Below are 27,960 nucleotides of genomic sequence, written 5' to 3'. Positions count from 1 at the left end.
AATTTTCTTTAAGTAAAAATTAATAAAATGAAATAAAATAAAATAAATAATGCATGAAGCATGAAATCGCTTTGCATTAAAGTTGTATTTTTGAATAAATATGTAGACTGAAATTGCAGCAGTAAGCTGCAAAAAAATAAAATATATTTACTCTTTTTATATTTACAGGAAGAAAAATTGAGACTTGCTTTGGCTTGTCCGCTCAGTGGATAAAGCACATCGATGCATTGTGGGAGATGGAGGCTCGTCTCTTCCGGTTTAAACCGGATGTAGATGAGTTCAGAACAGCGATCTTGGACGCCATAAAGGACAGGACGATTTTCCGATGTAAAAGTGAACTCTTCTTCTTCTCTTTGAAATATGGAGACCTGTTTTTTATCCCACGTACAGCTGTATTTGCTCATTACACCAAGTTAAAATGAGCATAAGCTACTTATATTTTAACAGTAAATGAGTTGCACGAACCGTCTGCTGTTACCGGTATTTGTGGACAGGGTAAGTGCATCTAGTATAGTAATAGGTCAGCCACAACAGATAACGTGTGTTGGTTCTTCCAGCAAATCTTGATAGTTAAATGGAAAGGTGGCACTGTGATACTGGAGTGTGTGTGGATGCCGTGAGAAGAGTAGTCGTTACTAAACAAAGTATGATTATTTTAAGTGTTGAAAATTTTTATTGAATTATTCTTTTGATTCTTGTTATTACCCTCTGTACTTTGAGAAAAGTGTAAACTTGTCACAGTTTCACAGGAGGAAGGTTATATGTTGAATTTTTTTGGGGGGGGGGCGGTTGTGATTATAATTTCATTTGTTTTTGTTTTGCTTTGTTTTTTTTCTAGCCATGGCCTTGGTTTACTCAACAACTAAGCTTCCAGATAATTGATTGATTGATTGATTGATTGATTGATTGAATCTTTGTATTGAACATGTTGAAAAAGTACAACAACATAGAATTAAAAGAGACAAATGAACAAAGCAAAACAAAAGGAAAATGAGCAACCACAACTACAAATAACTTTCATGTTCAAAAAGGAGAGATTAAGCTATGTAGATGACATTTAAATGTTTTGTTTAGTAATAAATATTAATCAGTTAACTTATGTAGTTGTGGAAGCCAATAGACTGTGCATAAAAGATGGATGTGGAAGCAGATGCCTCTTCTAGCTCCACTCGATGTTGAGTTACAAAAATATTCAGCCTTTTGTGGAGTTGCAGTAAACAGGGGAATTAATGGAAGTCAAAACAGTTTTTCTGTACCTGTCTTTTAAGAACAAATTTAGGACTTTTAATACTTGAGTATTTGGAAAGTGGATTTTTTTTTTTTTTTTTAATTATAACTTGGAACTGTAGTTTTTAGCATTTCCATGATGACTTAATTTTTTCTGCCTCACAGATTGCCACTTGACTACCTTAGGGTTCACACTCTTCTTGAAATAAATGTTGCAAGTTGGTTAACTAACTTTAATTCCATTAGGGCATAAAACTGCTAGTACAGACTTGTACAACCCAACTTGTGCTAAAGAATTACCAGAAAGACTTTAAAAGTTGGGCAGGTTTGCTTTACAATAAGGTTTAAAAACTATATACTATATATTTGCCATATCAGAAGCTCTTTAACTGAATATAAAAGATGGATGTAGCTTCTGGTTCTGAAAAGTGAAGCCAGTGCTAAAGTTCCTTAAACATTCCTTGAACCATTCCATCTAATGACCAACAGGGAGCAACTCACATAATAGCAAAACAATGGAGACCCCACAGGCATCCAATTATACAGAAGTCTATATGGAAAACAGCCTTCAGCTACATTGCTCTGTGTTCAGATGAGTATTTTCAATTTTTGAATACAAGTTAATTTAGTTAATTCAGGTTTCCATTAGTGCCATTACCATTTCAGTCTGGTTTCAAAAAGTTAAAATGGCTACTGTAAAAATTCTAATCTTGTGGCTTCATCATGGGTTAATATTTCATTGACTGAATGATGTATTTTTCTGTCTCTTTTATAGTCCACAATGCTGACACATTTCACTGTTGCAGTACTTATTACTGCTCATACCTATGTAAAGAAATTAATTTGGGGGCATTCTGCTGGAAAATGCTAAATCACATGAATCCTCATTTCTGTATTGTGTTCAGTTATAATGTTTCATATCTTCACACATCATAAGTACAAACAAGGAGCCTGCAGCCATGTGAGCAGGTGTGTGAGGCTGAACTCTTAGTTAATGATATGCTGTGAGCTAGTCATAGGTTCATCTTTTATTTGGTATAACTACTGTGGCATCACCCGTTCTTGGTGTTTTAAAACAACATGTGATGAGTGAGAGGAGCAGATCTAACTGTGACAAGCCATAGGTCAAAGAGCACATTTTTTTTTCTTTCTAATGCTCAGAAGCACCAACATTTAGAGTACCGAGAGACCATAAATTTAACAGCCATCTTCCCCTGGTGGCCATTGAATAGAATGATAGTTTAAGACACTTTGAGGTTGGCTTCACTTTCGAGACACAAAAGCGGCATCTGTCTTTTATACTGTCTGTGCAAGTTAACAGGCAGTTGTTAATGTTAACTAGATGGCACTTAAGAGTTTGTAGGCTTATGAGAATTTAATTCCAACTTTATGTAGACAAAACCAACCTGCTGGGCAAGTTAAAATTTTGTAGCAACACAAGGGAGCACAAGGGTTCAGCAACTGTTCTGGAGATTTTTCTCACAGAGCCTCAGATTTGTGGGAAAAATGTCAGGTAATCATCAATGTGTGGTTCAATAGAAAATCTAGTTCAACCATTGGTTGTTGAGCCATTTCAGACAGTGTTCTGTGTTTGTAAATCTTAGGAGCGTGTTCACACCCGTAGTTTGTTTCCTGTGGTCTGAATCAGTTGAGTTTGTAAACTTGTAGCTTTTCTCTGTGATTTGGTTTCTTTTCACACAGAAGAATTCAAGAGAACTCAAAGCGAACTGAAGTGCATCACTACAAAACGTGTGACAATGTTCAGTGAACTCATTGGCCACATGTGTCTGGGGCCTATAGGTACAAAAGTAAATACATGAAGAAGGTGTTATATTCTTCCTGAATTTACTACCAAAGCTGGTAGTTGGGATTGATCGAGATCAGCTTGAGTTCACACCTTAACAAACCGCTCTGGCGTTAGTCCACCTCCTCAATGGGATCTTGGGTGCGGTTGTTTTGGTCCACACCCGAGTGCAATTATTGTGCTCACACCTGCACAAACGAACCACATCAAGGGGGAAAATATACCAGAGTTTGATTTAAAGGGACTAAACACTGCATGTGTGATTTCTGCTTTGATGACTGTGCTTTGACCTCAAATGTGGATTTGATCTCAAACATTTCAAGAGATTTTTGTCTTTTCTGCTTAAAATTCACAGACTGCGCAGCTACTTATGTCAGCAGCCTCGAGCAGCGACGAAGATGTGCAACCGGCAGCAAAATGTTGGGAATGTGGGAAGAACATCCACAACTTTAAGAAATTGATGTCACATTATAAAAGCCACAATACCAAAGCCACCTGCCACATCTGCAAGGTTACTTTCCGTCGCCTGACATCACTCTCCACACACCTGGATAACGCGCATCTGCCACCAGTCTGCAAAAAATGCCATCAGTTTTTCAGCAATGTCTGGGAGCTGAACAAGCATGCAGGGAAACACTGTACGGACTCTGAGTTTATTCAAGAAGATTCCTCTTTGATTTATAAGAGGCAGAGCAGTGACAGCTCTCCTAAGGAGAAGACAATGCAGCAAAATGCAGATACTGTTCAACGTGACTCACTGTCAGCACTGAGGTCTAAACAGAGAGCTGAGATAAAGCCTGAGACACCTAAAAACAGTGTGGCGTATATACTGGGTGCAGATGATAAAGATATTAGCACTGAAAGTGATTCCGACATGGCAGAAGATTCAAAAAGCTCTGCTTCTGAAGATGAAGTCATGACACACTCTAAACCTAATAAACTGCATCCAGAACACTCTGAAACAGATGTTCGCTCCAACTCCAGTTTGCCCAATGATTCTGGTCATTTTTCAGACTGTCCAGTTTCCCAGACGACATGTGCACCCTTTCCTGCTGCAAACAGTGTAATGTGCACAGTGTGTGGCAGAGGTCCGTTTAAGTCAATTAAGCTCCACATGCTGCACTGCAGTGGCGTGAGAGTAAAATATCAATGCTTTCTGTGCAAGAAGGCCTTTCTAACTGAGAGTGCTGTTAAGAAACACCACTTGGCTCTGTATGCCTGTGACATCTGTGGCCAAGTTTTCAGTCATAAGAACTTGTACTATAGCCACCAGTGTCCCAAAGGGAGCAAATCGCCTTTGGTGCTCTTCTGCTCTGAGTCGATGCCGAAAGCATGCAACATATGCAAATTCCTTTTTACCTCTGAGAAATATTTAGTTGAGCACGTAACCAAAGTTCACACGTCAGTGGTCAGCACCAAGACGTGCACTTTTACTACTCCATCACTGGTGAATGGAAAGGATAACCGAAGAGCCCAGAGCACAAAAGTCCAGCTCCAGTCAGCCAAGTTCGTGAGCAAGGCCATTAATGGAACACACAGTGATGGCCAAACGTCAGGGACAAATGGTGCCCTAGCTCAGCCAAACCAACTGCCTTCAAGTCACCTTCATGCCCCTTTTGCTGTCCTTTCCAGCCCCCCTGACACAAACCAAGAGGGTGCGCTCTCTAACCCCCCCTCACAACCAATGCCCACCATCCTGGCCATGTTTGAGAATGACAGCCATCGTTTGGCTTTGATGAAACGCATGAACACCAGCTGGCGCTCCAAGGTGCCTTACCCTTGCAGGCAGTGCGGCGCTGTCCTGCGGCAGCCCTCGCTCATCATCAGCCACCGGTACCTCCACCGAGGCCGCCGGTCGCACCAGTGCCCGTGCGGACGAGCTTTTAAACACCGGCTGCACCTCCTGCGACACTGTGTTCAGCACGCGGAGGCCATAAGCTACATCTGTGTCAGCTGTGGGGACACTTTCACAGGAGCCAAACTCCTGGCGCAGCACCTGAAGGGCCGGTCTCTAAAGAAATCTCCCTCTGGCTGCACGTGGAAAAGAAAAGTCAAGAGAACGTGCAGAATGACTTTCATGTGCGACTGCGGAGAACTGTTTCTCAGGCCTTCAGCATACATATGGCACCAGCTTAAAAACAGCAAGTAACAAATCAAAGAAGCCTACGATGTGACAGAAGTACGAACAGATCAGCTTTTATTTCTCCAAGCAACAAATCAAAATAGATATTCCACACATGACACCTGCTTGTCACCATTCTGTTTAATTCATGTGTCCCCCAGTGACAGAAATAAAGCATAAAGCAAACATAAACGCACCCATTCTAAATGACTTTGAATTGTAAGCATGTCTTAGATGGTTATTAACATGTTTTTACCATGTGCAAATGTTACATATTTAGGTTCACATACATTTCTCTGCTGCTACACTAACTACTGGAGTTAAAAAATAAAATTAAAAAAAAAAAAAAAAAAATGAAGGTAGCCAACAAGGAGTTTTTTTTTTCCAGCACTGGATTAAGTTTAAACAAAACTCCAGTTAATCCTCCAGAGAGAGCGAGAGATAGAGTTGGTCCAGTTTTGCAGCTGTTCTCACAAAGTGCTTTCTTATTAGTGACATTTGTACGGCGGTTTGATTAATCTTGTTTTCTGTTTTAGTACAGCTGAAAATGTTATGCTCCTTTGAGACACTGAAGAAATTATCAAGAAGAAAATCGTGTATTTTTTTTTATTATTATGATTATTGTTATGCGATTTAATATTAGCAGTCCCAAACATTTTGTTGTTTAATCATGTGACCACTAGATGGAGCAGTTGGATTGCTAAAAGATGAGCTTATAAGGCCACTGAAGTTTCTTCATTCTCAACAGGTGTAACGTGTTGGATGTTTTCCTTCCGTCAAACTGTTGCTGACGCAAGTCTGCAAGTTTCAGTTAATAGCTATGGGATCCCTTCGACTTACAGTTTGCAATAAAACTCTTTTCATCAAGCTTAATTTGATATTCACTTCATTCTTTTCTCTCACCAAAGTCCATTTACCGTTAAACACATTTTCATTCAACTTTTACTTAAAGGGCTACAGGAGAGCACAACAGTGATGAATTATTGAGGCATTGTATGTCTCTGATGATGGAAAAATGGTTGGATTAACACTGAAATACTGCAAAAATTAAAACATGCAAAATGGCTTATTCCACAGGAATAAGCTAGGAATGTACAGCATCAATAATATCTTGCAAATAGCAGTTTACAGATCTGTTGTTATTGCAGATTAAAGGATCCTCCACAGTCCTTGACTGAGATCAGGTCAGTTCTTGGGCTCCGTCACAAATCCCTTTGCTTGAAAATCCAGCAAATTTCCTGAAAATGCACTCGGATTTCCCAGCAGTGAATTTAGGTCTTATTTTATCTGTATAATTTAACAGCAGTGAGTCACTGTGCAGTGCACTCAGAATGGGGCCAAAAGATGATCTTTAGTGAGTATGCCAGTCCTCCAAGTGGTTCAGCATGTTAAGAGTCTAAAGCAGCTCTGGTTGGAGAGGATTCATGGATACTTCAGATGAAAACACTACGGACTGTTTTTAACAACTGTGTGTAGTCGTGTCACCTACAAAAAAAACAACAACAAAATAATTTTGTTATTCTCCAAAGCGAATATACGTATGATATACGACATCCTGCAGTGTGTTTTTAGCAGATCTGTGCAGTGACACTGGCATCTGTAAGTGTTGTTTACCTGATCTCTGGGTTGCGGTGGCGTACAGCCTGAGACAGCAGATCAGACGTTTGTTGGAAGCAGCGACTCAGCTCGTCCAGCTTCTGCTCCATGGAGAGGATTCGCTGCTCCAGCTCCCGATAGGAGTTATTCCAGTTGGCACTGAGGTCGCACATAATCATCTGCATCTGTTGAAATCCACCACACAACACAAATATTTTGGCTTTGAAAAAAAACACACTTGGAGTTCAAACTAGAACCAAAAGTCTAACGTTACTGAACTCTGTGCAGATACATTTTAAAAGTATGTTGCAGAGTTTGTGTGGATTACTGACTGATTGACAGTGATTTTGAGGGAATCAGACAAAAACATTTGGATCGCTTTTTGTTTTGTTTGAAGCTGTTTGTTTTTCATGCTGCGGCTCAGCTGCACTCAGTCAGTAAGCAGGAGTAGATTGTTAGACCATAACTGACTGTAAAGTAACCATAGAACGGGTTACTTAGTGAAACTGGGCACATTTTCATATAATTCCAGCAATTACAGCGCTCCAGAATTACATTTGTGACTCTCACTGGGTGATGTCTTTTTAATGTGTTTTTTCTTCATGGAAACCTTTTCTGTGCCTGTTCACGTCTGACAAATTAAAATCTCATCATCCACATTTTTTGTATGCATTTATCCTCTATGTCTTCAAAGAAACCCCAAACAAACAACAATATTGAATTTTGGATTCCTCCTCGTAGCTGGCAGATGTCACACCCAGTGTGGTCTTCTGCTACTGTAGCACATCTGCTTCAAGGTTCAACATGCTGCGCTTTCATAGATGCTCTTCTGCATAGCCTGGTTGTAAAAAGTGGTTATTTGAGATTTGAGTTACTGTTGCCAGTCTGCTCAGTCTCCTTTGACATCAACAAGAAGTTTGTGGCCAGGGAACTGCTGGTCACTGGATATTTCCTTTTTTTCAGAGCATTCTCTGAAACCCCTAGACATGGCTGTGTGGGAAAATCCCAACAGATATATGAAATACGCAGACTAGCCCGTATGGCATCAACAACCCTGTTTTAAAGTCATTTAAATCACCTTTCTTCCCCATTCTGATGCATGGTTTGAATTTCAGCTGGTCGCCTGGACCTGACGTACAAGCCTAAATGCACTGAGTAGCTGTCAGGTGATTGGGTGATTAGAGATCTGTATTACAGAACGATTGAGCATGTATACCAAATGTAATGGTCGGTAAGTGTAAATAAATGGAGTTTTACAGTGAATCATATGTGCTGTTATTTACCTTTGGGAGATCCACCATCTCACTGACGTAATCTCTTAGTTTTCTTTGTTTAAGGCGTAAATGCCGAAATCTGTGAAGTTAAAAAAAACAAAACAAATGTAAATGTGATGTTTGAGCCACGTGGAAAAATTCAAACTGTATTTTTTTAAACCTTATTCTAAATGCTATACTGAGGCACAGGAATGGAAACAAAACAAATGCTGTGAAGTGTTGATCGTCCAATATGAGTGACTACATTGAGATAAAACACTTACCAAAACTCTGATTTGAGGAATATTCTGACAATCAAGTATTCCATTACTCAGTATGGAAAGAGTCACACTGAGTTTGTTGAAATGCTATAAAACATTGCTAGAAGGTTTGCGAGGAACGTGGAAAAGGTCTAAATTTAGTACCTTAAATAGACAATCCAGACAATCAGCTAACAAAGACGTGAAAACCAATTTTGCAATCAAGCACCTGGTCAGACAGCATAAGGGTCTCATTACAGTATATACTGTAACTCTTAAAGTAGAGAGGTGCCTTCTTCTCACACTTTCCACACAGGGTTTATTTATAATAGTTCAGAACAGTTCAAAGCAGGAAGTACGACCCCGTTCACACAGGCTGACATATTCTCGCACATGTAATGCTGTTGTCAGGATAATGGACCACATGATCAGCGCTTTGGACATCCTGTCTTGTGTAATCCACTTGTTCTTAGAAGAGAAGCTTGTTCAACTACAAGCAGACACAATTTATGGAGGAAAAAAAGCGATTCTTCTTAAAAGTATCTCCCGAAAGGTTTGCATAATAGCTTGTCAGTTATTGTCAAACACTTCAAATAATCATTTAAAAAAGGGGCCTTTATTTATTTACTTGCCAGGAAGAACTTTACATTGGACTCTGAAGAATAATAAAGCAGACACTTGTTCACACATATCCTGTCCACATAAAAGAGGCAAACAAATCTAATTAGTGATCTAAATTAGCCTCTTTAAACTGGTGACTCTGTGGTTAAGCATGTTGACAATTAGTTAATGACCCATAAAATACACATGTAAGGCACACAGACCACCACCCACATACTGTACATCCCTCACACAGACTGAAACACGCACGCAGACATCCTGCCTGAAGGTATTATTTTGCAATACAGTAACTCACACTCTGATGGCTTCCAGAAGGCATCTCTGGTGTTTTCTGTGCTCACCGCGGTTGCCCTTTGTCACGTTTGCACGATGAAGAAGCCAGCATTCTCTTAGCACATTAGCAGCGGCATGGCGGATCTGGGAAAAGAAACATTAGAACTGACTGCTTAAACATACAGAAATGTGGTGACAGCACTTAACATCGATCAACTTTGCAAGTTCGACCGATAAAAGTCGTGCAGAGCCGCTAACTGTTAACTTTTAAAGATTTTAGTACAGCACACGTCGTCCAGGCCAGCTGATGAAATCCAGATAGCCTTTCCTGTTCCACCCTTTTGTACAATGATGCTGTTTTCAGATAGTGGCTGTTATGGTCAGTGAGTCTTATATACAGGAATTTACAAAACAGGCCATAACGGCTAAACTAGGAACCTGAGATTTCTAGATTTCTCTTGTATTCTCCTGTTTTGTTTTGGTTTTTCTTTGATTCTATTCATGTCTGTTTACCTTCCTGCTCAAATCACTGTAACTACCCTGTGATGATGTCACTATGACCTTGTTGTGAGGGTTATTAATAGAGGTTGTCAGTGTTTTGCATCCAGATGTCTTCCCTTGTTCCCATCAGTGTAAATCTGGACTGCACCAGTAAGCTCAGGAGGATGCATGCACATGCACACACACAAACCAAAACAACCAAAAGCGAGGCATAAAGATGCACCTTGTGACAGGATGCAGCCACCAGGAGAGAGGAAATGGTTGTATCCTCCAAAGCAGTGCTTCTACTTCAGTCAGACATTGCTACACGGTTTGGGGAGGAGCTTTACCGCTTTATACAAAACACAGCTTTAAACCAAGACTGCACAATCTGTCAGTCGTTGCACATTTTTGCGTATTACTGAGACACTGAAAATGATTTCTTGTAAGCTTCCCTTTTTCCCATCAACAAGCAGACACTTGAAACTTCCACACTCCTCTCCTACTCACTTTCAGACACCCTTAAAAGCAAAACACACGCGTAAGCAGTTTCCTGCCCACTGCTGCACAGGCCTGAAGTGACACAAGTTTCTTTCCTGACAGAGATAAGATTATTTCCTCTGTTTGACGCCTTGAAAAGGCCATCAAGAGCCTGGCAGATCTCCCTTCTCTCTTCCCACACTATCCTGTAGTAAAGGAATCAAACACCAAAGCGTGCATGCAACATGGAAAGCAGTGACTCATCCATCCTGACATCTCGATCCGTTTTATCCTGTCTCTTGTTTGGCTTACAACACTGCAGCTACCAGTGATGGGACGGAGGGTAATTGATGGTTACAGCATGTTTATTGGATTGTTGGACAAAAATTTTCATGCAAATGCTACAAAAATTAGAGCCACTATTTATGAGAACGTCCACACAGCTCAGAAAATGTATGTGTTACTCTTTTATATTAAAATAAATTGTTATCAGGATTATTTTTTGTTGGACAAGAGAGCTGTTGATGTCATTTATATTTAGCTATTAGTAAACAATATTTTCTTTAAACTTTCACAGAATTTTGAACCATAAAAACTCAAATTCTCCTTTTCTTGTGGCTTCCTTTTTATTACCCAGAATACCAAGTATTCAAAGCATACCAAAGTGTATTAGTTTGTTATATCAATGCTGTGTAGCAATGCAGCACAGACTTCCAATTACAACTGCACTACCACACATTGTCCCATTGACTCTGACAGCAACAAACACGGACATGGTGTTCATTCTGAGGGATTATCTCAATTAAATGGTTCTCAAATCTGCACACTGAATGTGGGTATGAACAGTTACCAATAGCTGTCCGGAGACCTACTTCATGTAGCCCAAAGGATATATGATTTGCAGTGATTGCAGGGGGGAAAACAAGCAAAACCACAAATATCAACTTTGAAGTAAAATAATAATAAGCAGGAAAAGACCCATACATTCAAATGTCACATGACAATTACAGACTATTTCAAATGGAAGCAAAGAAAAAACAAAAAAAAGAAAAAATTTGATAAAAAGCCCTGCTGGCTGATTACTGTGTGTTTATACAGGTTTGCAGAAAATTGTTGCATGCTCTTACCCTTTTAGAAATCTGGATATCCATCATGAAGAAGTGCACATGTTTCTCTCCTTTGTTCAGCGCCAGCTTCTCTGTAACAATTGCAACCAGCATGGCGGTGCAGGCAACACCCTAAAACCCAGGACACACAGAGCTTTTAGTATTTTAGCTGTTGCCTCAACAGATTATCAGCGATTATGTAAGACTGATCCAGAATACTGAGACAAAACTGATGAGCCTGAATTTGGGGTTTAAGATCATCGACAGTGGCCGGCATGTCTTTTGACGTGTCCATTACCCTCTAAGGAAAGAACTTCTTCAGAAAACTCAGTGTTGATCCTCGTACTTCCATCTAATAAATCAAAACTATATTTACACAAAAAGTTCAATGCTTAGACAGGCCTCAGTGGCACTAAAATAGTGTGGGTTTCCTCTGAGAATAGCTTAGCGCTATTCCTGGATAGGGAACTACAGAATGATGGTGAATATTCGAATGGGTCTCAAAGCAAAACACATCCACATCTATAAAAAGATGCATCAATGGAGACAGAGACAAAACACTGCACTCATATCCATTACGGATAAAGATAAAAGTTGACCAGATTTTACCTGTTTTCCACTTTTCAGCTTGCATTAGAAAAAGAGGAGAGAGAGAAAGAGGGGAGAGAAAGACCAAGCGTGAGCAATAAAGCTTGAGCCAGAGTTCTGAAAGATATATTTATCCTTCATTCCACCAGCCACAAAATATCTATCATTACATCGTCTGCTAAACCTGGGAGGTACAAACTTTTTCCTTGGATCCATCCTCACACAGGGATGGGATGCAAACAGTGGTGTCAACTCCTTAAAACAGCTGCAAATTGAGTTATAGCTGGACAGAGGCCAAAGTGCTGAACATTGAGGCTTTCAACCATATTACAGGTGTGAGTATCACCCCAAGTTTCTCGCTCCCAGAGCTGCCCTGATGGGAGTGGGAAATCTATTTTTTTCCAAACCCTGGGCACAGGTTGGCACACCCTCCTGTTGTAGTGGTGCCAAAGGCAATAAACCACCTAAAATGGATATGGTGGAAAGTTTTGCCTTATAAGGGGGGAACTTAATGAAAACAAGGGAGATGGAGAAAGAGAGAGGAAAAGATTGGGAGGACTGTTTTCCACTCTGTCACAGAGGTGTCTAAACCGGACTTATGCCCACATCCAGAGCCATGGCCGAGATTCTTATCTGCTTGTACCAGAATTCAAGGCAGCAGCAAAATGTGTTGCCATTTCAAACACGGAGCCACTCCTCGCTTGCCCTCGCTTGACCTTTCCTTCCAGCTTTTTTTCAGTCTTAACTTACCAACATTTTTGCATTGACATTAAAAACTAACTTGTTTTAAGAAAAACATGTCACTTTAAGATGTTTATATATGTCCTTTTTTGCTCTTTTACACATAAAAAACCTTAAACCTGGCTGTAATTCTCTGAGACACTATGGCGCACTCAGCAGAACCATCACACTTCACACAGATCTTTGTGCAAACTGCACAGGGTACACTGCATGCTGACAGCTTCCCTCCCTCAGTCTTTTCATGTGAGCGCCTGGTAATATCAAGGTCTTGCAGAAGTACACTGTGTCAACTTACAGCTGCAATCGAAATCACACACACACACACAGAAGGGAAGGAAGGCATTCAGGCAAGAAGAATTTAATGTATCCAAGATAACTAGTGGAACAGTGCAGAATAGGCTGGATTGCAAACAGTGGAGAAGTGAACTGAACCAAACTGAACTGACCTGAAAATGAAATAGGAAAAATGAAATAGGAAAATGGAGGAATAGTTGTTGCAGTGGAACAGAAGGGAATGAAACAAACCAGAGATGATGCACGTGGAACAGAACATTAAGGGTGAGAAGGCAGAATAAAGTAGAACAAATTACACTAAAATCCACGGAGAAGGGATTCGATAAAACATAATAAACCTGAGCAGACGATAACAGATGTTAATAGATAGCATATCGATTTCATGCTATCCATGAAATCAACATGTAATACAGTGTGACAGAAGAAGAAATGGAACAAAAGGGGAGATAACAGGAAATTCAACCTATTTAGAGACAACATAGTTTGACAAAGTGAAAACAGTGACAGAAACTCTTGGTTTTGTGTGTTATTGTCTGTTTTTGCACTCAAAAGTGTGTCAGGTGGTTTCAGTTATAACAAAGACAAGCAAAGCAAAGATTAAAAAACCTCCACTCCCTGTGCCTCCCGATTGAATTGAGTGTTTTTGTCTCACAGCTACAGTAAGGAGATAACAGTATGTACAGTGAGACAGCTTTTATCATTTTGTCTCCATACATCACCACAGAGGACTCAAACAGTCAAGACTGTTGTGCAGACTTTTAGCAGTATAACAAAAGTATTCAATTAAAGAATTTAGGAATTACAGTATACACATTCCCTAATTTTCAGAGGCTCAAAAATAACTAGAAAATTGAATGCCAAGTAGTTTCAGGTAAATTATGTCTTTTTCCTTTTTATTCCATGACAAAATAAGCAGATAACAGATTTGGAATTGATTCAAAGTGTTGAATTTGCATTTGCTGAATTTTTCCTGTAAACAGCAAACAGGAGGCCATCATTGGGCTGAAAAAACATATTAAAGTAATCAGGGAGATAATGAAAGCTGTGAACATTCAGCTATAGTCTTAAAAAGAAGGCATGACCTGGTCATCTCAGTAACAAAGCAAATGCCCTGAAAGACCACTAGCAACTAAAGTGCATGATCACAGAATTATTACCATCGCTAAGAAAATCCCCTTCACAACATCTAGAGCACTCCTCAGGAGGTAGACACTGACAATGTCTACAATCAAGACTCACTGAATGGAATTACAGAGGATTTACAACAAGGTGCAAACCACTGGTTAGACTCTAGAACAATAAAGCCAGATTAAGCTTTGCCAGAAAACATCTAAGTGAGACTGAAAACTTTACAAACATCAAACTTTGAAGGCGACTGCAGTCCATGGGTGCTAGAATTTAGGCAGTCATCAACTTCATCAAGTTCATCAAGTTGTATATAAATGATTGTAATTCCTCATGGAATACTTTTGTTAAACCTCTGGAATTTAAGATGAAAATCTTTATGTTTGTCTTTTTCCTAATACTTCTGGGCCTTACTGTACACAGCAGGACTTGTTGAGGTCTCTTAATATGTTTGTTATTAATTATATTATTTTTTTAACTTTAAGATATTCTATATGTAATTTAAACTGTTTTGTCATTGTTTTATATTTGTAGCACTTTGGCCAACATTGTTGGATGTAAAGTGTGTTATAAATAAAGATGCTATGCTAAAGATGCTACACTTCTTTTTTCCCTTTTTCATACACTGTCTGACACAAGGCCAAAACAATCATTTGATGAAGAACAAGCATTGTGTGTTTTATTTTATTCAGTATGCCCTTAGTTGCTATATGAATCTAAAATAATTTTCAGAACTATATTTTCTCAAATCAGCTTAGTTACCATGACTCCAGTGAAGAGACACACGGCCTTGCCACAGTTGGTTTTGGGTGCCACGTCCCCATAGCCAACTGTGAGGAAGGTGATGGCTATGAGCCACAGCGCTGTATCCATATGGCCTGTTGATTCTTTGGTCTGCCTGCAGGGGAAACAACGTAGCACTGAGACTGAAGTGTAATGAAACGATGTGTTAGTCGAGTTAAAAAATAAACACTTCCACAATTAACCCCCCCCCCTCAGCTGTTAAACTGTATGAAACAGAAAACATTATTTTTTTATTTATTTGTATTTATGGTTGTTTCTTTGTTTGTTTTCTAATATCACTGCTTAGTTCTCTAATCCTATTCAACAACTGCTCTGGACCAGCTGAGTATAAGTAGCAGCTGATAATTTTGACTAATATCAGTCTAATCCAGCAACCTGTTCATAGATACAGTTACAGGCTATATCACTTCTTATATTTAACTATTTCAGTGAATCAGCAAATACAATTAAGAGCTGAAGTGATGTAATGCATAAATTGTATTTATGACACTCTCCCTGACTCTCTGAGGTTCTCATTTTGTTTCTTCACATCTCAAACACAGTCTGTTTGATGAAGGTGTGGTATACTAATCAAACCTCCTTATCAGTGCAGATTTTTTTACAGCACTCAGGAGTTCGGGAAGTCAAAACCAGTATAAACTTGTAAAACATCAAAAGTACAAGCCCAATATAAACTTTGCTGAAGCCTCACAGCTAGATAACATAGCATGTTATCCGTCTGGCTCACGGATCTAGTAATCAGCTAGCATAATGGTTGCGTGTTGACAGATTTGGTGAAATTATCTGCTATCAGTAATAAGCTCTTTTATTACTTCTGACAAATCAAAATGTCAAAATATACACGAATGCGAGAAAGAAGCGAAAAACTGAAGGCAAACCTCCCATTAAGGTTCAAACGAACAAATGACCTCACGCTGTTTAAACAGCCAGGCAGATTGCAGAGGATCAGGCTGACATTTAGCTGGCAGACGTCAAAGAGAATTTTGTTACGGGAGAATTATGAAATCATTTATTGGAAATCCATTTTGAACCAGAAAGTCAAACTGACTATCAAACCCTGAAGAGGAATGTTAAACTACTGGAGAGCATTTTTGTTTTTCTGTGTATAATAGTCAGTTGACATCTGGGTGAAGATGGAAGAGAGATTAAGAAAAAGAGCTAATTAATTTTTTTTTTTATGAGAAAACCTTCATTTTGCCATTGAAAATGTTTGGTTCGTGACTTTAGAAAAACACGTGATCTTTCAATCTGTGGTTTCTGATTCCAGTAAAAGGTCAAGTTCACAGAAAATGTGAACATGTGATGATTAAAGGTGACAATAAAGACAATTAGAATTCTTTTAGAGTGACTTTTTTGTTGTGTTGTCTTCAGGTTCGACTTGTTGAACAGGCCCTGCTCTCTCGTAAAAGTCAAAGCAGCAAATAAAAAGATGACACTACTACTCTATGTCAAAGCATTATTGAATTATAGGTCCCAAACACAGATCCCTTTATTACTATACAGTTTTTTTCCCTCATGACTTTTGTTTTGGCCAATTATTTTAATATTTTCCATTAAAACAGTATTCAAAATGTATAGAAAATTTATATACTAAATCTGTACAGCATATTGGTCCTTTTATGATTACACATATTTTTCTATTATAATGACTGCATTCGTGCAAATGAAAAATCAGTTTAATGCGATTCTGAATCAGTTTGATTACACAAAGTCTCAGTTGTGCTTCATACCTCTCACACAGTGTAAGCATCCAGGACACAGTGAGCCAGAAGAACAGGATGAAGACTAGCAGCATGCGTGCCGGGTGTTTGTTCATCAGTACCTTGAGAACAAATCGAAAGGTGAAGTTGATATTGTTGAGTGAGCCTATGCTCCTGTAGGAGGCACTCAGCAGCACTTTGCTGTGCAGCAAGATGGCTCTGTGCACCAAGTACAAGCGGAGGAACATCAGCACTGATAACAGCAGCTCCATGTCCATCAGGGCCTCGCCGTGGTGGCTGGAAACACAGAGTGGAGATGGAGTGGGAACGGTGGAAGAGGAGTTCACATGGAGGCCCACCCCCCAGTATGATCCAACAGGATGGATAACACAAACTAACAGCTCCAGGGTGATGACAATAATCCTGTGGCTGGTCATGGCGATACGCCAGTCCACCTGGTTGTGGTCAATGATGAACAGCTGAGAGATGAGGAAGGACAGTAAAGAGTAAAAATAGAAAGGAATTTGATCAAAGTGCAGTTGGAGATGGAAGACAATAACATTACAGTTGCATCTTCTTCTCATACTGTGGATATGATATGTAATGAAATGTAATGATATGCAATGATGGTATGTAAATATGGTGTAAATAAAATCTGTGATTTTTTTCTTCAAAGCTTATGTCATTAGCTTCATCTTCCATTTCTATTTCACTTACTATATGTTTATACATCACTTTGCATTTAATCATTTGTTACTGTCTGGCTCTCTTCACAGTCTGTTTTTTTTTCTTCTTTTCTCTTCTGCCTGGTTCTGCTGGCGGTTTCTTCCTGTTTAAAGGGAGTTTTTCCTTCCCACTGTCGCCAAGTGCTTGCTCACAAGTGGTCGCCCAATTGTTGTGGTTTCTCTGTATTATGAAAGTGCCTTTATCTTAGAATATGAAGCACTTGGGGGTGACTGCTGTTATAATTTGGCGCTATATGACTAAAACTAAACTGAATTGAATTTGCCTACAATATTTGCTAATGACATTAGCAGGGTGCTTTCATTTTGCTGATGTGTTTTTTCAACTATATGACTTCCATTTCTCTCAGTTTCCTCAGTAAAGTTATTATGGGGAATAAAAAGTTGTTAGAAAGAACAAAATCCTTTGGGATACACATAGTATAATCTCATTATATTTATTACTACGACATGCATACTTTGCATTATAAGCGGGAAAGATTGCAAGTATACGATAGTTGGGCTGTGCTAAAAGGGAAATGATAAGAAAATTATTTTTGGCCCGCTAAAGATTTGAACCAGAGATATTTGACAGAAACCTGTGAGATAAACTATGAATGTGTATTGAAATTTAGTCTCGGATATTTCCACTTCTTCAATTTGCAGCTTTATTTTGTTTAAGAAAGTGAAGCAGGGACATTCTTAGAACTTCCTCTTTCATCATTTCGTTAATTATTACTTTTTCTTTACTCCACCGACTGAGACACTTTGACGCTTTTGAGACAGTCTGAATGATTTAGCCTGCCACTTCTGACACCAGTTACAGCATGCATCACTGTACACTGTCTCTATATCAGTCCCCACCCTAAGCCTGTCCTTCCTTATCTCCTCTACACACTTGGACAGTACCCCTCTTGTATCAGGTACACGTGACTTATGACCAAACTAAACACTGTAGGTAAGAATACAAACCCAGCAGGCAAAAATAAAAGAAACTGTTACTATACAGACACACAGTTCTTTCTGCACTTGTTTTTGTTACCACTCTTAAACATGCATGCTGTTACTGTGCAAGAGGGGAAATGAAAGAATGTTTACTCTGTTTAATTTCAACCAAATCCCTTCATGTATATTAAATTCCCACACAAATCGGCAGCGAGCCATGTAGACTGGAAAAACATTACTGCTGCAATATTGTGCATGCCTGTGTGGGCTGAGGTTTTTATTTGGGGTTTTCCTGCATGCAGCAAATATCACAGATAATCAGTGTTGGGGCCACCAGACATGGCCTGAGAGGGGCTTTTTAAAAAGTTGCCTTTAAGTATCTCTAAGAAAATAGAATTTTAATCAAATTAATGTTGAGTGACATTAAATTACAATAAGTAATGCCAAAAAACATAAAAAGCATACTCACCTGGATGTCCTTATAATGGAAAGCTGTAATGAGGATCAGAAGACACCCAGTTGACAGGCTGATGGAGCAGTTGATGATCAATGCAATGTTTGAGCCCTGAGAAGAAAACAGATAGAGTTAGAGAAAACCGAACCATGAGTGATGAAAACACAGCTGCTCTTCTGTAATGTCTAAAATTTCACCACTTTTCATGTTTTCAGATATCAAGGTTTGATATAGCTCAAGAACTTGATAGCTGCTAGTCCCTTCTGTAGCACTGAGTGAAAACACTTACATGCAAATCAAGTCCTTCATTAAGCACGTACTTTATTACCCTAAGACCCAGCAATTCAATTTTGTCCTCTGTGGAGGACATGAATCTGAGACTTCTACATCAAAGGACATTTATGTAATCTATATGAGTTCTGCTGCACTGTCAAGAGAACATATTGCACTTTCTATTTATGCTACGTTTGTGTCTGTTTGGCTAACAGAGCAAATGGACTTTCTTTTCAAAATAACAGGAATTGCAGCTTCCACATTTTATGGCCGCAAGGGAGGTTAAGTGATCATTTTTTGCAGATATTATGATTCTACTTCCATAAACCAAATCATTTAATCAATTAGAGAGTCTTAACTTTGATTTAGTAGAATTTCAGAAATGCCCAGTGATATTATCTCTTCCAAAGCATTTTATTTAGTATCCTTTGTAGTGGACAGCAGGACTTGCTACCTCACATTTTCAACCTATTTCAGGAAACAGAGGGCAGGGTGAGACAGAAAAGATTAAACTCAAAATTGTGGAAGGAAAGTCAGATTAGAGCTGTCAGGAGATGAGGTGGAGGGAGGCCAGACATCAGAGCAGGAAGGTGAACGCTCAAATTAGGACATACTCTATCAGCTTCTGAGGAGCCTGAGCAGGCAATATGACGGCACCCACCATCCATAATAAGAAGTATTTTTTAAAGTAAGTTCTAGAAGAAGAAATAATTCAGACACACACACACACACGCACACTCAAGCACATGTCAGGTATTCATATCAACATCTAATTGACATAATGCACTCCCTAGCCCTTACCCTGACCCTAATGATAAAGAATGAATGCCTAACCCTTACCCTAGACCTGACCATAACCAATTGTAACCCTGTCACTAAAACCACATTTTGCATCTCAAAAATGCCTTCAAACTTGTGGGGACCAGAATTTTGGTCCCCATAAGAGCTGTTGGTCCCCACAAGTATAGTAAACTTTCAACTTTTGGTCTGCAAAAAGATATGAATATATGCTCTCTCAGACACACACACACACACACACACACACACACACACACACACACACCAAATATATCTTTGATTTCTTTTTCTTTTACTCTGTTGATTTATATCATTAATAACATATATGTAATGTTAGTGCATTAAACTCTCCTGTCTTTATCAATTATATTTAAATGACACGGAAACTAGGTCAACTTTTTTTCAAAAAGCATGAAAACCCACAACAACCAATCTGATTCCACCAAACTGTAAATAGGAAACCAGCTTTTTGAAAAACACGTCACAGCACACAAACCAGTATGCCAGGGGTGCCACGTCCAAGCCAGGTTGAGTATTAAGTGTGCAGAATGAAGTTTAATTTAAAAAAAAAAAACCCTACAGAATGAGAACCCAATAAGTGGATTCTGTTCATGTGGACATAGCATTTTCAGTGGGAGAAATGTTTCTTCACTCATCCAAGTGACTTCTTAAGTCTAGACTATGAGAAATTATTTGCTGTAATTATGTTTTAGTCTTCCTTCATCCACCTGTTTTGTGAAAAATTTTTTTTTTTACTAGATATCCACACAAACATAACAATATCCTGAAATTACATCATTCAGTGATCAAACCAGACCATAAGGGGATGGAAGATGAAAAATAAATAACTAATATTTTTAATATATATTTTTTTAATATATTTTAATATATATATATATACATATATATATATATATATATATATATATATATATATATATATATATATATATATATATATATATATATATATATATATATATATATATATATATATATATATATATATATATATATACATATATATACATATACATATACATATATATATATATATATATATATATATATATATATATATATATATATATATATATATATATATATATATATATATATATATATATATATATATATATATATATATATATATATATATATATATATATATATATATATATATATATATATATATATATATATATATATATATATATACATATATATATATATATATATATATATATATATATATATATATATATATATATATATATATATATATATATATATATGCATCATAACATTCTTTTCTTCTTGGTCTAAACATGCACACAGAGATAAAAATAAATAACACAATAAGAGCTCTCAACAGACAGAAACTTGCTACATGTGGTTACTGTTAGCCAGTATGGGTTCCAGACTGTTAACACGCTCCTCAGGTAGAGTCAAATTCTCCCATTTGCAGTAAAAAAGTTTGTCCTTGGTGCAGTCTGTATATGACATTTTTCATTTGATTTCAAAACTGGGAATGGCTTTATTTCATCTAAGGAAAATTCATTTATTCTGAGGCATTGTGAAGAGAACACACGTCTTTGTCTTGTTCTGCTGTGTGACACTGTAAATTTGATCCTTTCATCTTTCTAAACTAAAGAGTGCACTGAAAAAAAATCTGAAAAAAATCTATCAATATATTGTCTTAAGTGCTTGCAAAGCTCAGGTTTGCAAGGGAGCCTGGAACCTATTACAGCTCTCACAGGACAAGAGAAGGACATGTCACAAGTCCATGACAGTGGAAAAAATACATAAATAATAATAAAACACAACCCCAATTCCAAGATTGGCCCTGTAAAACTTAAATACAAACCGAATGTAATGATTTGAAAATCTCATAAACTGATTTTTTAATTAACAACAGATAGATAGACAGATAGATGATAGATAGATAGATAGATAGATAGATAGATAGATAGATAGATAGATAGATAGATAGATAGATAGATAGATAGATAGATAGATAGATAGATAGATAGATAGATAGATAGATAGATAGATAGATAGATAGATAGATAGATAGATAGAATACTGATTTTCAGCTCTGTCCCCTACACAGATATTTCTCCAGATTCTCTGATTCATTTGACTGTATATGCTGTACATGATGAGATATTCAACATCCTTAGAATTTTATGTTGAGGAACATTATTCTGAAATGTTCAAAACACTGTAGCCACTCTTTTTTTTTCATTTGTAGACAACTGCCCATATTTACTGAAAAACTGTGCCTCTCTAAGATTAGACTTGTTTTATGTCCAGTCATGTTACTGACTTGTTAGCGGTTAACCTAATTAGCTGCAAAATGCTCCTCCAGCTGTTTTTGTTGCCTGCATCCCAACTTTTCTGAGATGTGCCATCAAATTCAAAACGAGGTAACATTTTTCATGAAAAAAAAAAAAGTTTCATAGTCTTTGTATTCTGATTTTATTTAGATATTGCACAACATTCCAGCCTTTTTGGAATTAGGATTGTATTCACAAAGTATAATTTAAAAAAAGTTGCATGCCAGTGGGGGGATCAATCAATTGCTTTGTTTGGAAAAAAGTGCCAAATTGTTCAATGATCAAAAACAAACATAAAAAATAAAATTCCCCACTATTCTTGGGAAAGAGTAGGAATATCCATTTTGCTTTTGTATACAATAGCCGTCAGTCAAACACCTGCCTTCCAGAAACTGCCCAGATGGGAGTATTTCACCAAATAGTATTACTCACTCACCAAGTTAAAAATAATACTAGACCTAAGATATTCAACTTCATAAAACACGAAATGCTATCCACAACTACAAAATAGTAAAAACAAATCAATAAGCTACTAGCTTAAATGCATGTAGTTTACTACTGCCCAATAATGGCAGCACATCTGTTACTTTGCGTGGTCACCATACAGTCTCTGCAATCTGATGTGTTCTCAAATGTACATTAGCCCCCTTTTTGTTTATGATGAACCTATTGTTGGAGTTTCTCTTTCCATACTATATTATATTGAACAATTTTTGTCTTTCTAACTGTTACATAACAGGACAATTGCAGGCTACTATTTGACTCTTTCCAAAATGAGCTTCACATAATTTACAGTAATTAGACCTAATGAAAAAGGAGTTACTAATTCTACAGTGAACTCCAAAAAATACATACAAAACCACTTAATTAAAGTAATGTGTGCGCTTGTAATTAAATACTTTCCATTCCACGGAACCAGCAGTTACAGGCTCAGATACTCACACCATAATGCTTTGCTCCATCGTAAAATTGAGACGGTGTCACGTGATGAATCAAAAACCAAATCACCTTGGTCTCAGCAGTTTTAAAAGGCCCTATATTTGTCTGTAATGCTGAGTCATACATGTCAGTGCAGGTGATGTATTAGTGGAAGCTTTTTTGCTTTTTCACAAGAAGCATAGTTCAATGTGGTTTTACTGACAAAAAGATAATTACAAACTTTCAAACTTGAGGCAAGTTCAGTGTGTAGGTGGTATGGTGTGACGTCCATTGGCAAGGTACATTGTTTTCCACAGTCTCTCCCGTAGCATCCACATCACGTCTGTGATTCATCCAGCACTAATTAGAAGACCCCGCAAAAGCTCAACATTTCACCACACACCATAACACAGAGCTCAACAGCATGTTTCGTGCTGAGTTTCTAAAATTATTTCTGTAACATTTTCCTGTTTAACCTACTTTGGGTTAACAGACTTGGACAGATGGTCTTGGACAAATGAGGATCCAGTGTCACCAGAACAGGCCACCCAAGGTATGGCAAAACAATATAAAAAAACAAAACAAAACACTATATCCAGCGCAATAGTCAGCGGTCTGGGTCGAGTTCTGTAATAAATAAATACTTTCCAAAGTAATAATACATGCATCTGACTTTAGTTTTCGAGTTTGGTTTGTTAGCCACTGTGGTTTCATTAACGTTCATGTACATTCTCTGCAATAAATTTAACTGTGGGTTTACAAAGAATATCAAACAAGATCAAAAGTAGTGTAGTAGAAAAGGTAAAAAAAAATAAAATCTTGCATTCTTAACATCAGAGAGATGTTGCTTTGTTTTTACTACCTCTTCATCCCATTTTTTTTTTACATTCCTGCTGTCTAGTTGGTGATATACATTGAAATCTCTCTGTTGTTCCATATGCCCATATGAGTTCAGAATATATTATTTAGAAACGGAAAATTATAAAGTGAATGTTTGCTGAGTAAGTCTTAAATCAAGAGTAGGTGAAAAATTAAAGCATTTGCTAACAAATGTTTAAAGAAATAATAGTAATTACCCCCAAAAATTCAACCAAATGAAGGGAAGCATCCATTTATCTTCTTTAACTTGTCCAGTTCAGGGTTGCAGACAATCATTCATGCTCACATTTATAACTATGGTTAATTTAGAGTCACCCTATGCCCACCCTGGATCTGAAGCCAGGACCTTGATGCCATGAGGCAACAGTACTAACCTCCAAACTACCATCCCACTAAAGGAAAGCAGTAAACGAAATAAAATCCATCTTAATCAAGCTGCCACCTTTGTTTGAGGTCTACATTATACCTACCAAGCCTCAGGCTCACCACCCAGCCTGATGATATACGCATGCTGTGTGTTCATATTTTCAAAGAATGCCAGTGACTGCCCAAGTTTCTTAGTGCAAAGGGCATAACCATGCAAACCTATGTTCACTATCAGCAGCTAATTTGCAGGCAATGTAGATTCATAAAAACGAAACAGGAAAAGCAACCACCGAAACATTAAACTCATCACAGCAAAATAATCAGCAAAAATGGATCATCTAATCAAAGATCAAACAAAACGGGGGAGAAATTCTTTTTTCACACATGCAGGGCACCCACACTTGGTAGCCGTGACCCAATCCCCATAGTGGAAATGACTTCTGTGTGAGTTTTGCTTTTGATTGATATGGGTTAAAAGTGATGTAAAGCTTTCTCTTTTGAATTTTACTTATGTAAATGTAGGCTGTGCAAGCCAGCTGTGTGGGTGTGCTGCAAGTACTACACATCCTGTTCTTTAAAAAAAGTCAGTGTAGTTAGTGGATGAAATGTAGCCACGTTAAAGTTGCGATAATGATATTAACATTCATTATCAGGACTTTCACCTGCTTGGCACACGGGATGCTTTTTGACTAAGTTTAAATATAATCTGCAAAGTAATGATTAGTGAGAGGTGCTGTTTCTTACAACAATAGGATGCTATAAAAATGTATGGGCTGTCTAACCAAATGATGTTTCCTGTATGAGACAAAAATCTCCCATTTATGTTCAGGCGGACCAATCTGTCACCAACTCTGATTTTTTTTTTTGACCTGCAATCTCAGAATCACTCAAATGCGTGCAATAATGATCGAATGCTCACATTTTCAGTCTTGGTGCATGGAACTTGTTTCAAACTGTAAAAGCCAGTTAATTAAAAAAGCAGCAGAAAAGATGACACAAGGTCACATCCAAGTCAAAGTGCACCCCCCTGGCAACTAGAACAACCGAAGTCAAGACAGAGAGACCATTAGACTGGCCATGCAAACGCTGTAATTATACACTAAATGATGTGGAAAGATCGCCTGAAGTACCGTTAACAATCATGCTGCAGGGGAAGAGGAGAAATGTGGAAAAACGTTCCATAAATAGCCTTGTTTTTGTGCATAATCACGAAAAAGGTTTGCTTGAATATAACTTTGTAGACGATTGTTAACTTTAATAGGACTGTTTCAAATATATGCTGAAGCATACATAAAAATGACATAAAAACAAATAATAATATATGGCGCACTTCCAGGGAAAGATATAGATGCTATGTTTGATTAACGCTGCTGTTATATGATCAAAAAATCCCAACCCCTCCCCAAGAGTCCATGGTGCAGCTCACATTCATGACTTTGGCACTGTATGAAGCTACAAAAAAGTATGAATCCTGGCATGAGTTATATAAGCTATGGTTAAATCAGAACTAAAGCCTCTCCAAAATAATATGCTTTTACTGTGGGCAGAGAACACTTTTCCAATGCATCAGCATTTCCATCATACCAAAGCCGATGCCTGCTGTTAGGAGCAGTTGAACAGCACCTGTTCTTGGTTCATATTTGTAAACTGAAATTCTGAACTCATATTTATGCCAGTACATTTAGTTTCACCATCATAATTTCTCCAGATCAATCTCATTGAATGTAACAGACAGAGTGGTGTACCTGGTGTGTATTAGAAATGTGAGGCTCTCTGACAGCATGATCAATCCCTGACTTCACAGCATGGATGTGGTCTGATGTTCTGCAGCACACGTGGTAGCTTTTTTCCACATGTGGAACTGGCGTGTACTGGGGGAGGGGTCAATCATTTGCTGATTGTGTAGAGTGGCGTTGTTATCCACTGAGATCTGCATGTTAATGTCATGAGTCTGTGCTACCAAATAGACTGTCTGGAAATGAACTAACTAATCAGCAGGTCACAGAGGTTCAAAGACCAGGTGCAGATTATGCTGTTGAGCTGCAAACGGTTTGTGTTGTCTGCTAACCAAGAAATTAGTCATGAAAAGCTGTGTACTGGAATGTGCTTCTAAAAAAAATCTAATCTAGGTGTGTATTATTGTTTTTGACATTGATTTGAGGTGGTGCTTGCCTGCAGCAGAACAGGTATTTACAGGCTTTAGTTCCTCTGAATTAAGGTAGTAGTGTTCATTTGTTAATTTATCAACTGAGTATGAGTCCAAAGGCAAACAATAATAAAGCGAGCTCCTGAAAATAGAAAGTGGGCTTAATGTTGCTGTCAGAGGTTTGTCTGCTCTTTCCAGAGAAGGGATGAACAAGAGGAGGACTAACTTTGCAAATGCAGAGTAGGTGCTATCATTTAAACGCTTTACAACATGCGCAAAAGAGCAATGTGTCACATCACTTCTAGCGTGGCCTTTAAGATCTTTTAAGAAAAATATTCACATGAATCCACATAATAAGAAGCTGACATAGACATGACGAAGGTAGCGAACTATACAAGATAAAGTTTTATGGTTAAACATTTAGTTTAATTTCAAATGTAAGCTTTGGATTTCGGTGTGGATATAATGTCTGAAAGACACTGGGGTGTTTCGTGTCTTAAACCTACCGGAGTGTAAACATAGGGACATATTTCTGCGTGGATTATCATGAGCAGTATCCCGAAGAGAGCGGTGCCCAGAGCCCACGCGCACAGACGCTTTTTATCCTCCAGTAATAATTTTCTGTCTCGAAGTCTGTAAAGGTCGTCTCCCTCCATGTGAGTTGTCCGTTTCCCGGGGAGTGTCAGTGGCACCGACACGTCTGCGGAGTCCCCACAGTTTCGGCTGATCAGGCCATCGCAGCTCACGCAGTCGACTTTGGAGTCGCCGTGTAGGCTGCGGTTTGTCATCTCCATCTCCGGAGCGCACACGAGACGCCCGCTTGCTCCCTTCTCCCTGTCGTCGCCTTGAGCTGTCCCGTCCTATGCTCTCCCTGTTGCTCTCCTCCAGAGGTGGGTAAGGCATAGTCCGATGGGAGAGTCGTGTAGCAGGCCCTTCTCACGTGCGTTCCTCATCCACGATGCGGGTTTACCAAAACTCTCGGGTCTACTCCACAATCACCGCTCCAGCCCAACCGGCGCGGAGCGGTTACGCGCACTGATCGCGCGCACCGCCATCAACACACTGCAGCGGACTTTGCGCTCTTATTTGCATGTCTTATTATTTAAGAGTGTGCGCTGATCTGATACAAACGCATTCTTTGTGCGCGGGTGGACGCGCTCGTCACGTGCGTGGCGCACTCTCTTTGCAGTGAAGCACAGGAAGGTTGCAGGTGCAGTGAAATGAGATAAACCTTCGTACATTTCTTTATTTGATGATGAGGGAGTGGAGAGAAAAAATCCAATGATTGTTATTTTAATTGAGATAAAACGGCAAATGTATGGAAATTCAGTTATGTAACCTGCGTGCTTTCATTTCAATCTTTTAATTTGATTCTGACGCAATGCAATCTGGAGTGCGCAAGTTTCACAATAGCTACAGAGCCATGGCGGGGATGAGTTGCACTAGGTTATATTATATTCTACTAGCAGTAGTCAAGGTTCACTAACATCGTTGCTGTCACTATTCCATTTCTACCTGATCATGTTTTTTTGTTTTTTTTTTGTCATTTTGAAAACATTCCTGTAACTGTGCCCTTTGATTTCGATGTCTCCATATTTCCTAAACTGCACAGGTAAGTCCCCAAATAGACTACACAAAGAGTGAGA

The 27,960-nt window shown here is 38.4% G+C and overlaps 2 protein-coding genes across 3 annotated transcripts; one reads left to right on the top strand and one right to left on the bottom strand.

Annotated features, from left to right (window-relative positions):
• Positions 1–223: 223 nt before the first annotated feature.
• si:dkey-79d12.4 (zinc finger protein 91) lies at positions 224–6,026 on the top strand. Of its 2 annotated transcripts, none has more exons than XM_031737864.2 (2): positions 224–327; positions 3,387–6,026. In XM_031737864.2, exon 2 carries the CDS (start codon positions 3,402–3,404, stop codon positions 5,178–5,180), a length of 1,779 nt encoding a protein of 592 aa, XP_031593724.1. In that variant the 5' UTR covers positions 224–327; positions 3,387–3,401; the 3' UTR covers positions 5,181–6,026. The 2 variants fall into 2 exon arrangements, with proteins under 2 accessions (XP_031593724.1, XP_031593723.1); XM_031737863.2 differs by having other exon boundaries at positions 242–495.
• On the bottom strand, positions 5,280–27,462 carry kcnn4 (potassium intermediate/small conductance calcium-activated channel, subfamily N, member 4). Its single transcript, XM_031737867.2, has 9 exons — positions 26,821–27,462; positions 18,611–18,706; positions 16,505–16,953; positions 14,733–14,868; positions 11,244–11,354; positions 9,179–9,300; positions 8,033–8,102; positions 6,768–6,934; positions 5,280–6,638 (listed from the first exon to the last, which is right to left on the bottom strand). Exons 1-9 carry the CDS (start codon positions 27,106–27,108, stop codon positions 6,635–6,637), a joined length of 1,443 nt encoding a protein of 480 aa, XP_031593727.1. The 5' UTR covers positions 27,109–27,462; the 3' UTR covers positions 5,280–6,634.
• Positions 27,463–27,960: the final 498 nt, after the last annotated feature.

This window comes from Oreochromis aureus, linkage group 11 (assembly GCF_013358895.1).
Source record: "Oreochromis aureus strain Israel breed Guangdong linkage group 11, ZZ_aureus, whole genome shotgun sequence".
Classification (NCBI taxonomy): Eukaryota; Metazoa; Chordata; class Actinopteri; order Cichliformes; family Cichlidae; genus Oreochromis; species Oreochromis aureus.
Note: the sequence above shows the minus strand (reverse complement) of the source record. Positions and strands in the feature narration are given on the sequence as shown.

Bases quoted from the DNA above. Each gene is read 5' to 3' on its own strand.
- si:dkey-79d12.4 (XM_031737863.2), top strand. From the start codon at position 451: ATGAGTTGCACGAACCGTCTGCTGTTACCGGTATTTGTGGACAGG. The intron at 496-3,386 runs GTAAGTGCATCT...TAAAATTCACAG, and splicing joins TACCGGTATTTGTGGACAGG to ACTGCGCAGCTACTTATGTC.
- kcnn4 (XM_031737867.2), bottom strand. From the start codon at position 27,108: ATGGAGATGACAAACCGCAGCCTACACGGCGACTCCAAAGTCGACTGC. The intron at 14,869-16,504 runs GTATGAAGCACA...TTTCCCCTGCAG, and splicing joins ATGCTTACACTGTGTGAGAG to GCAGACCAAAGAATCAACAG. The intron at 8,103-9,178 runs GTGAGTTACTGT...TTAACTTCACAG, and splicing joins CTTCTGGAAGCCATCAGAGT to ATTTCGGCATTTACGCCTTA.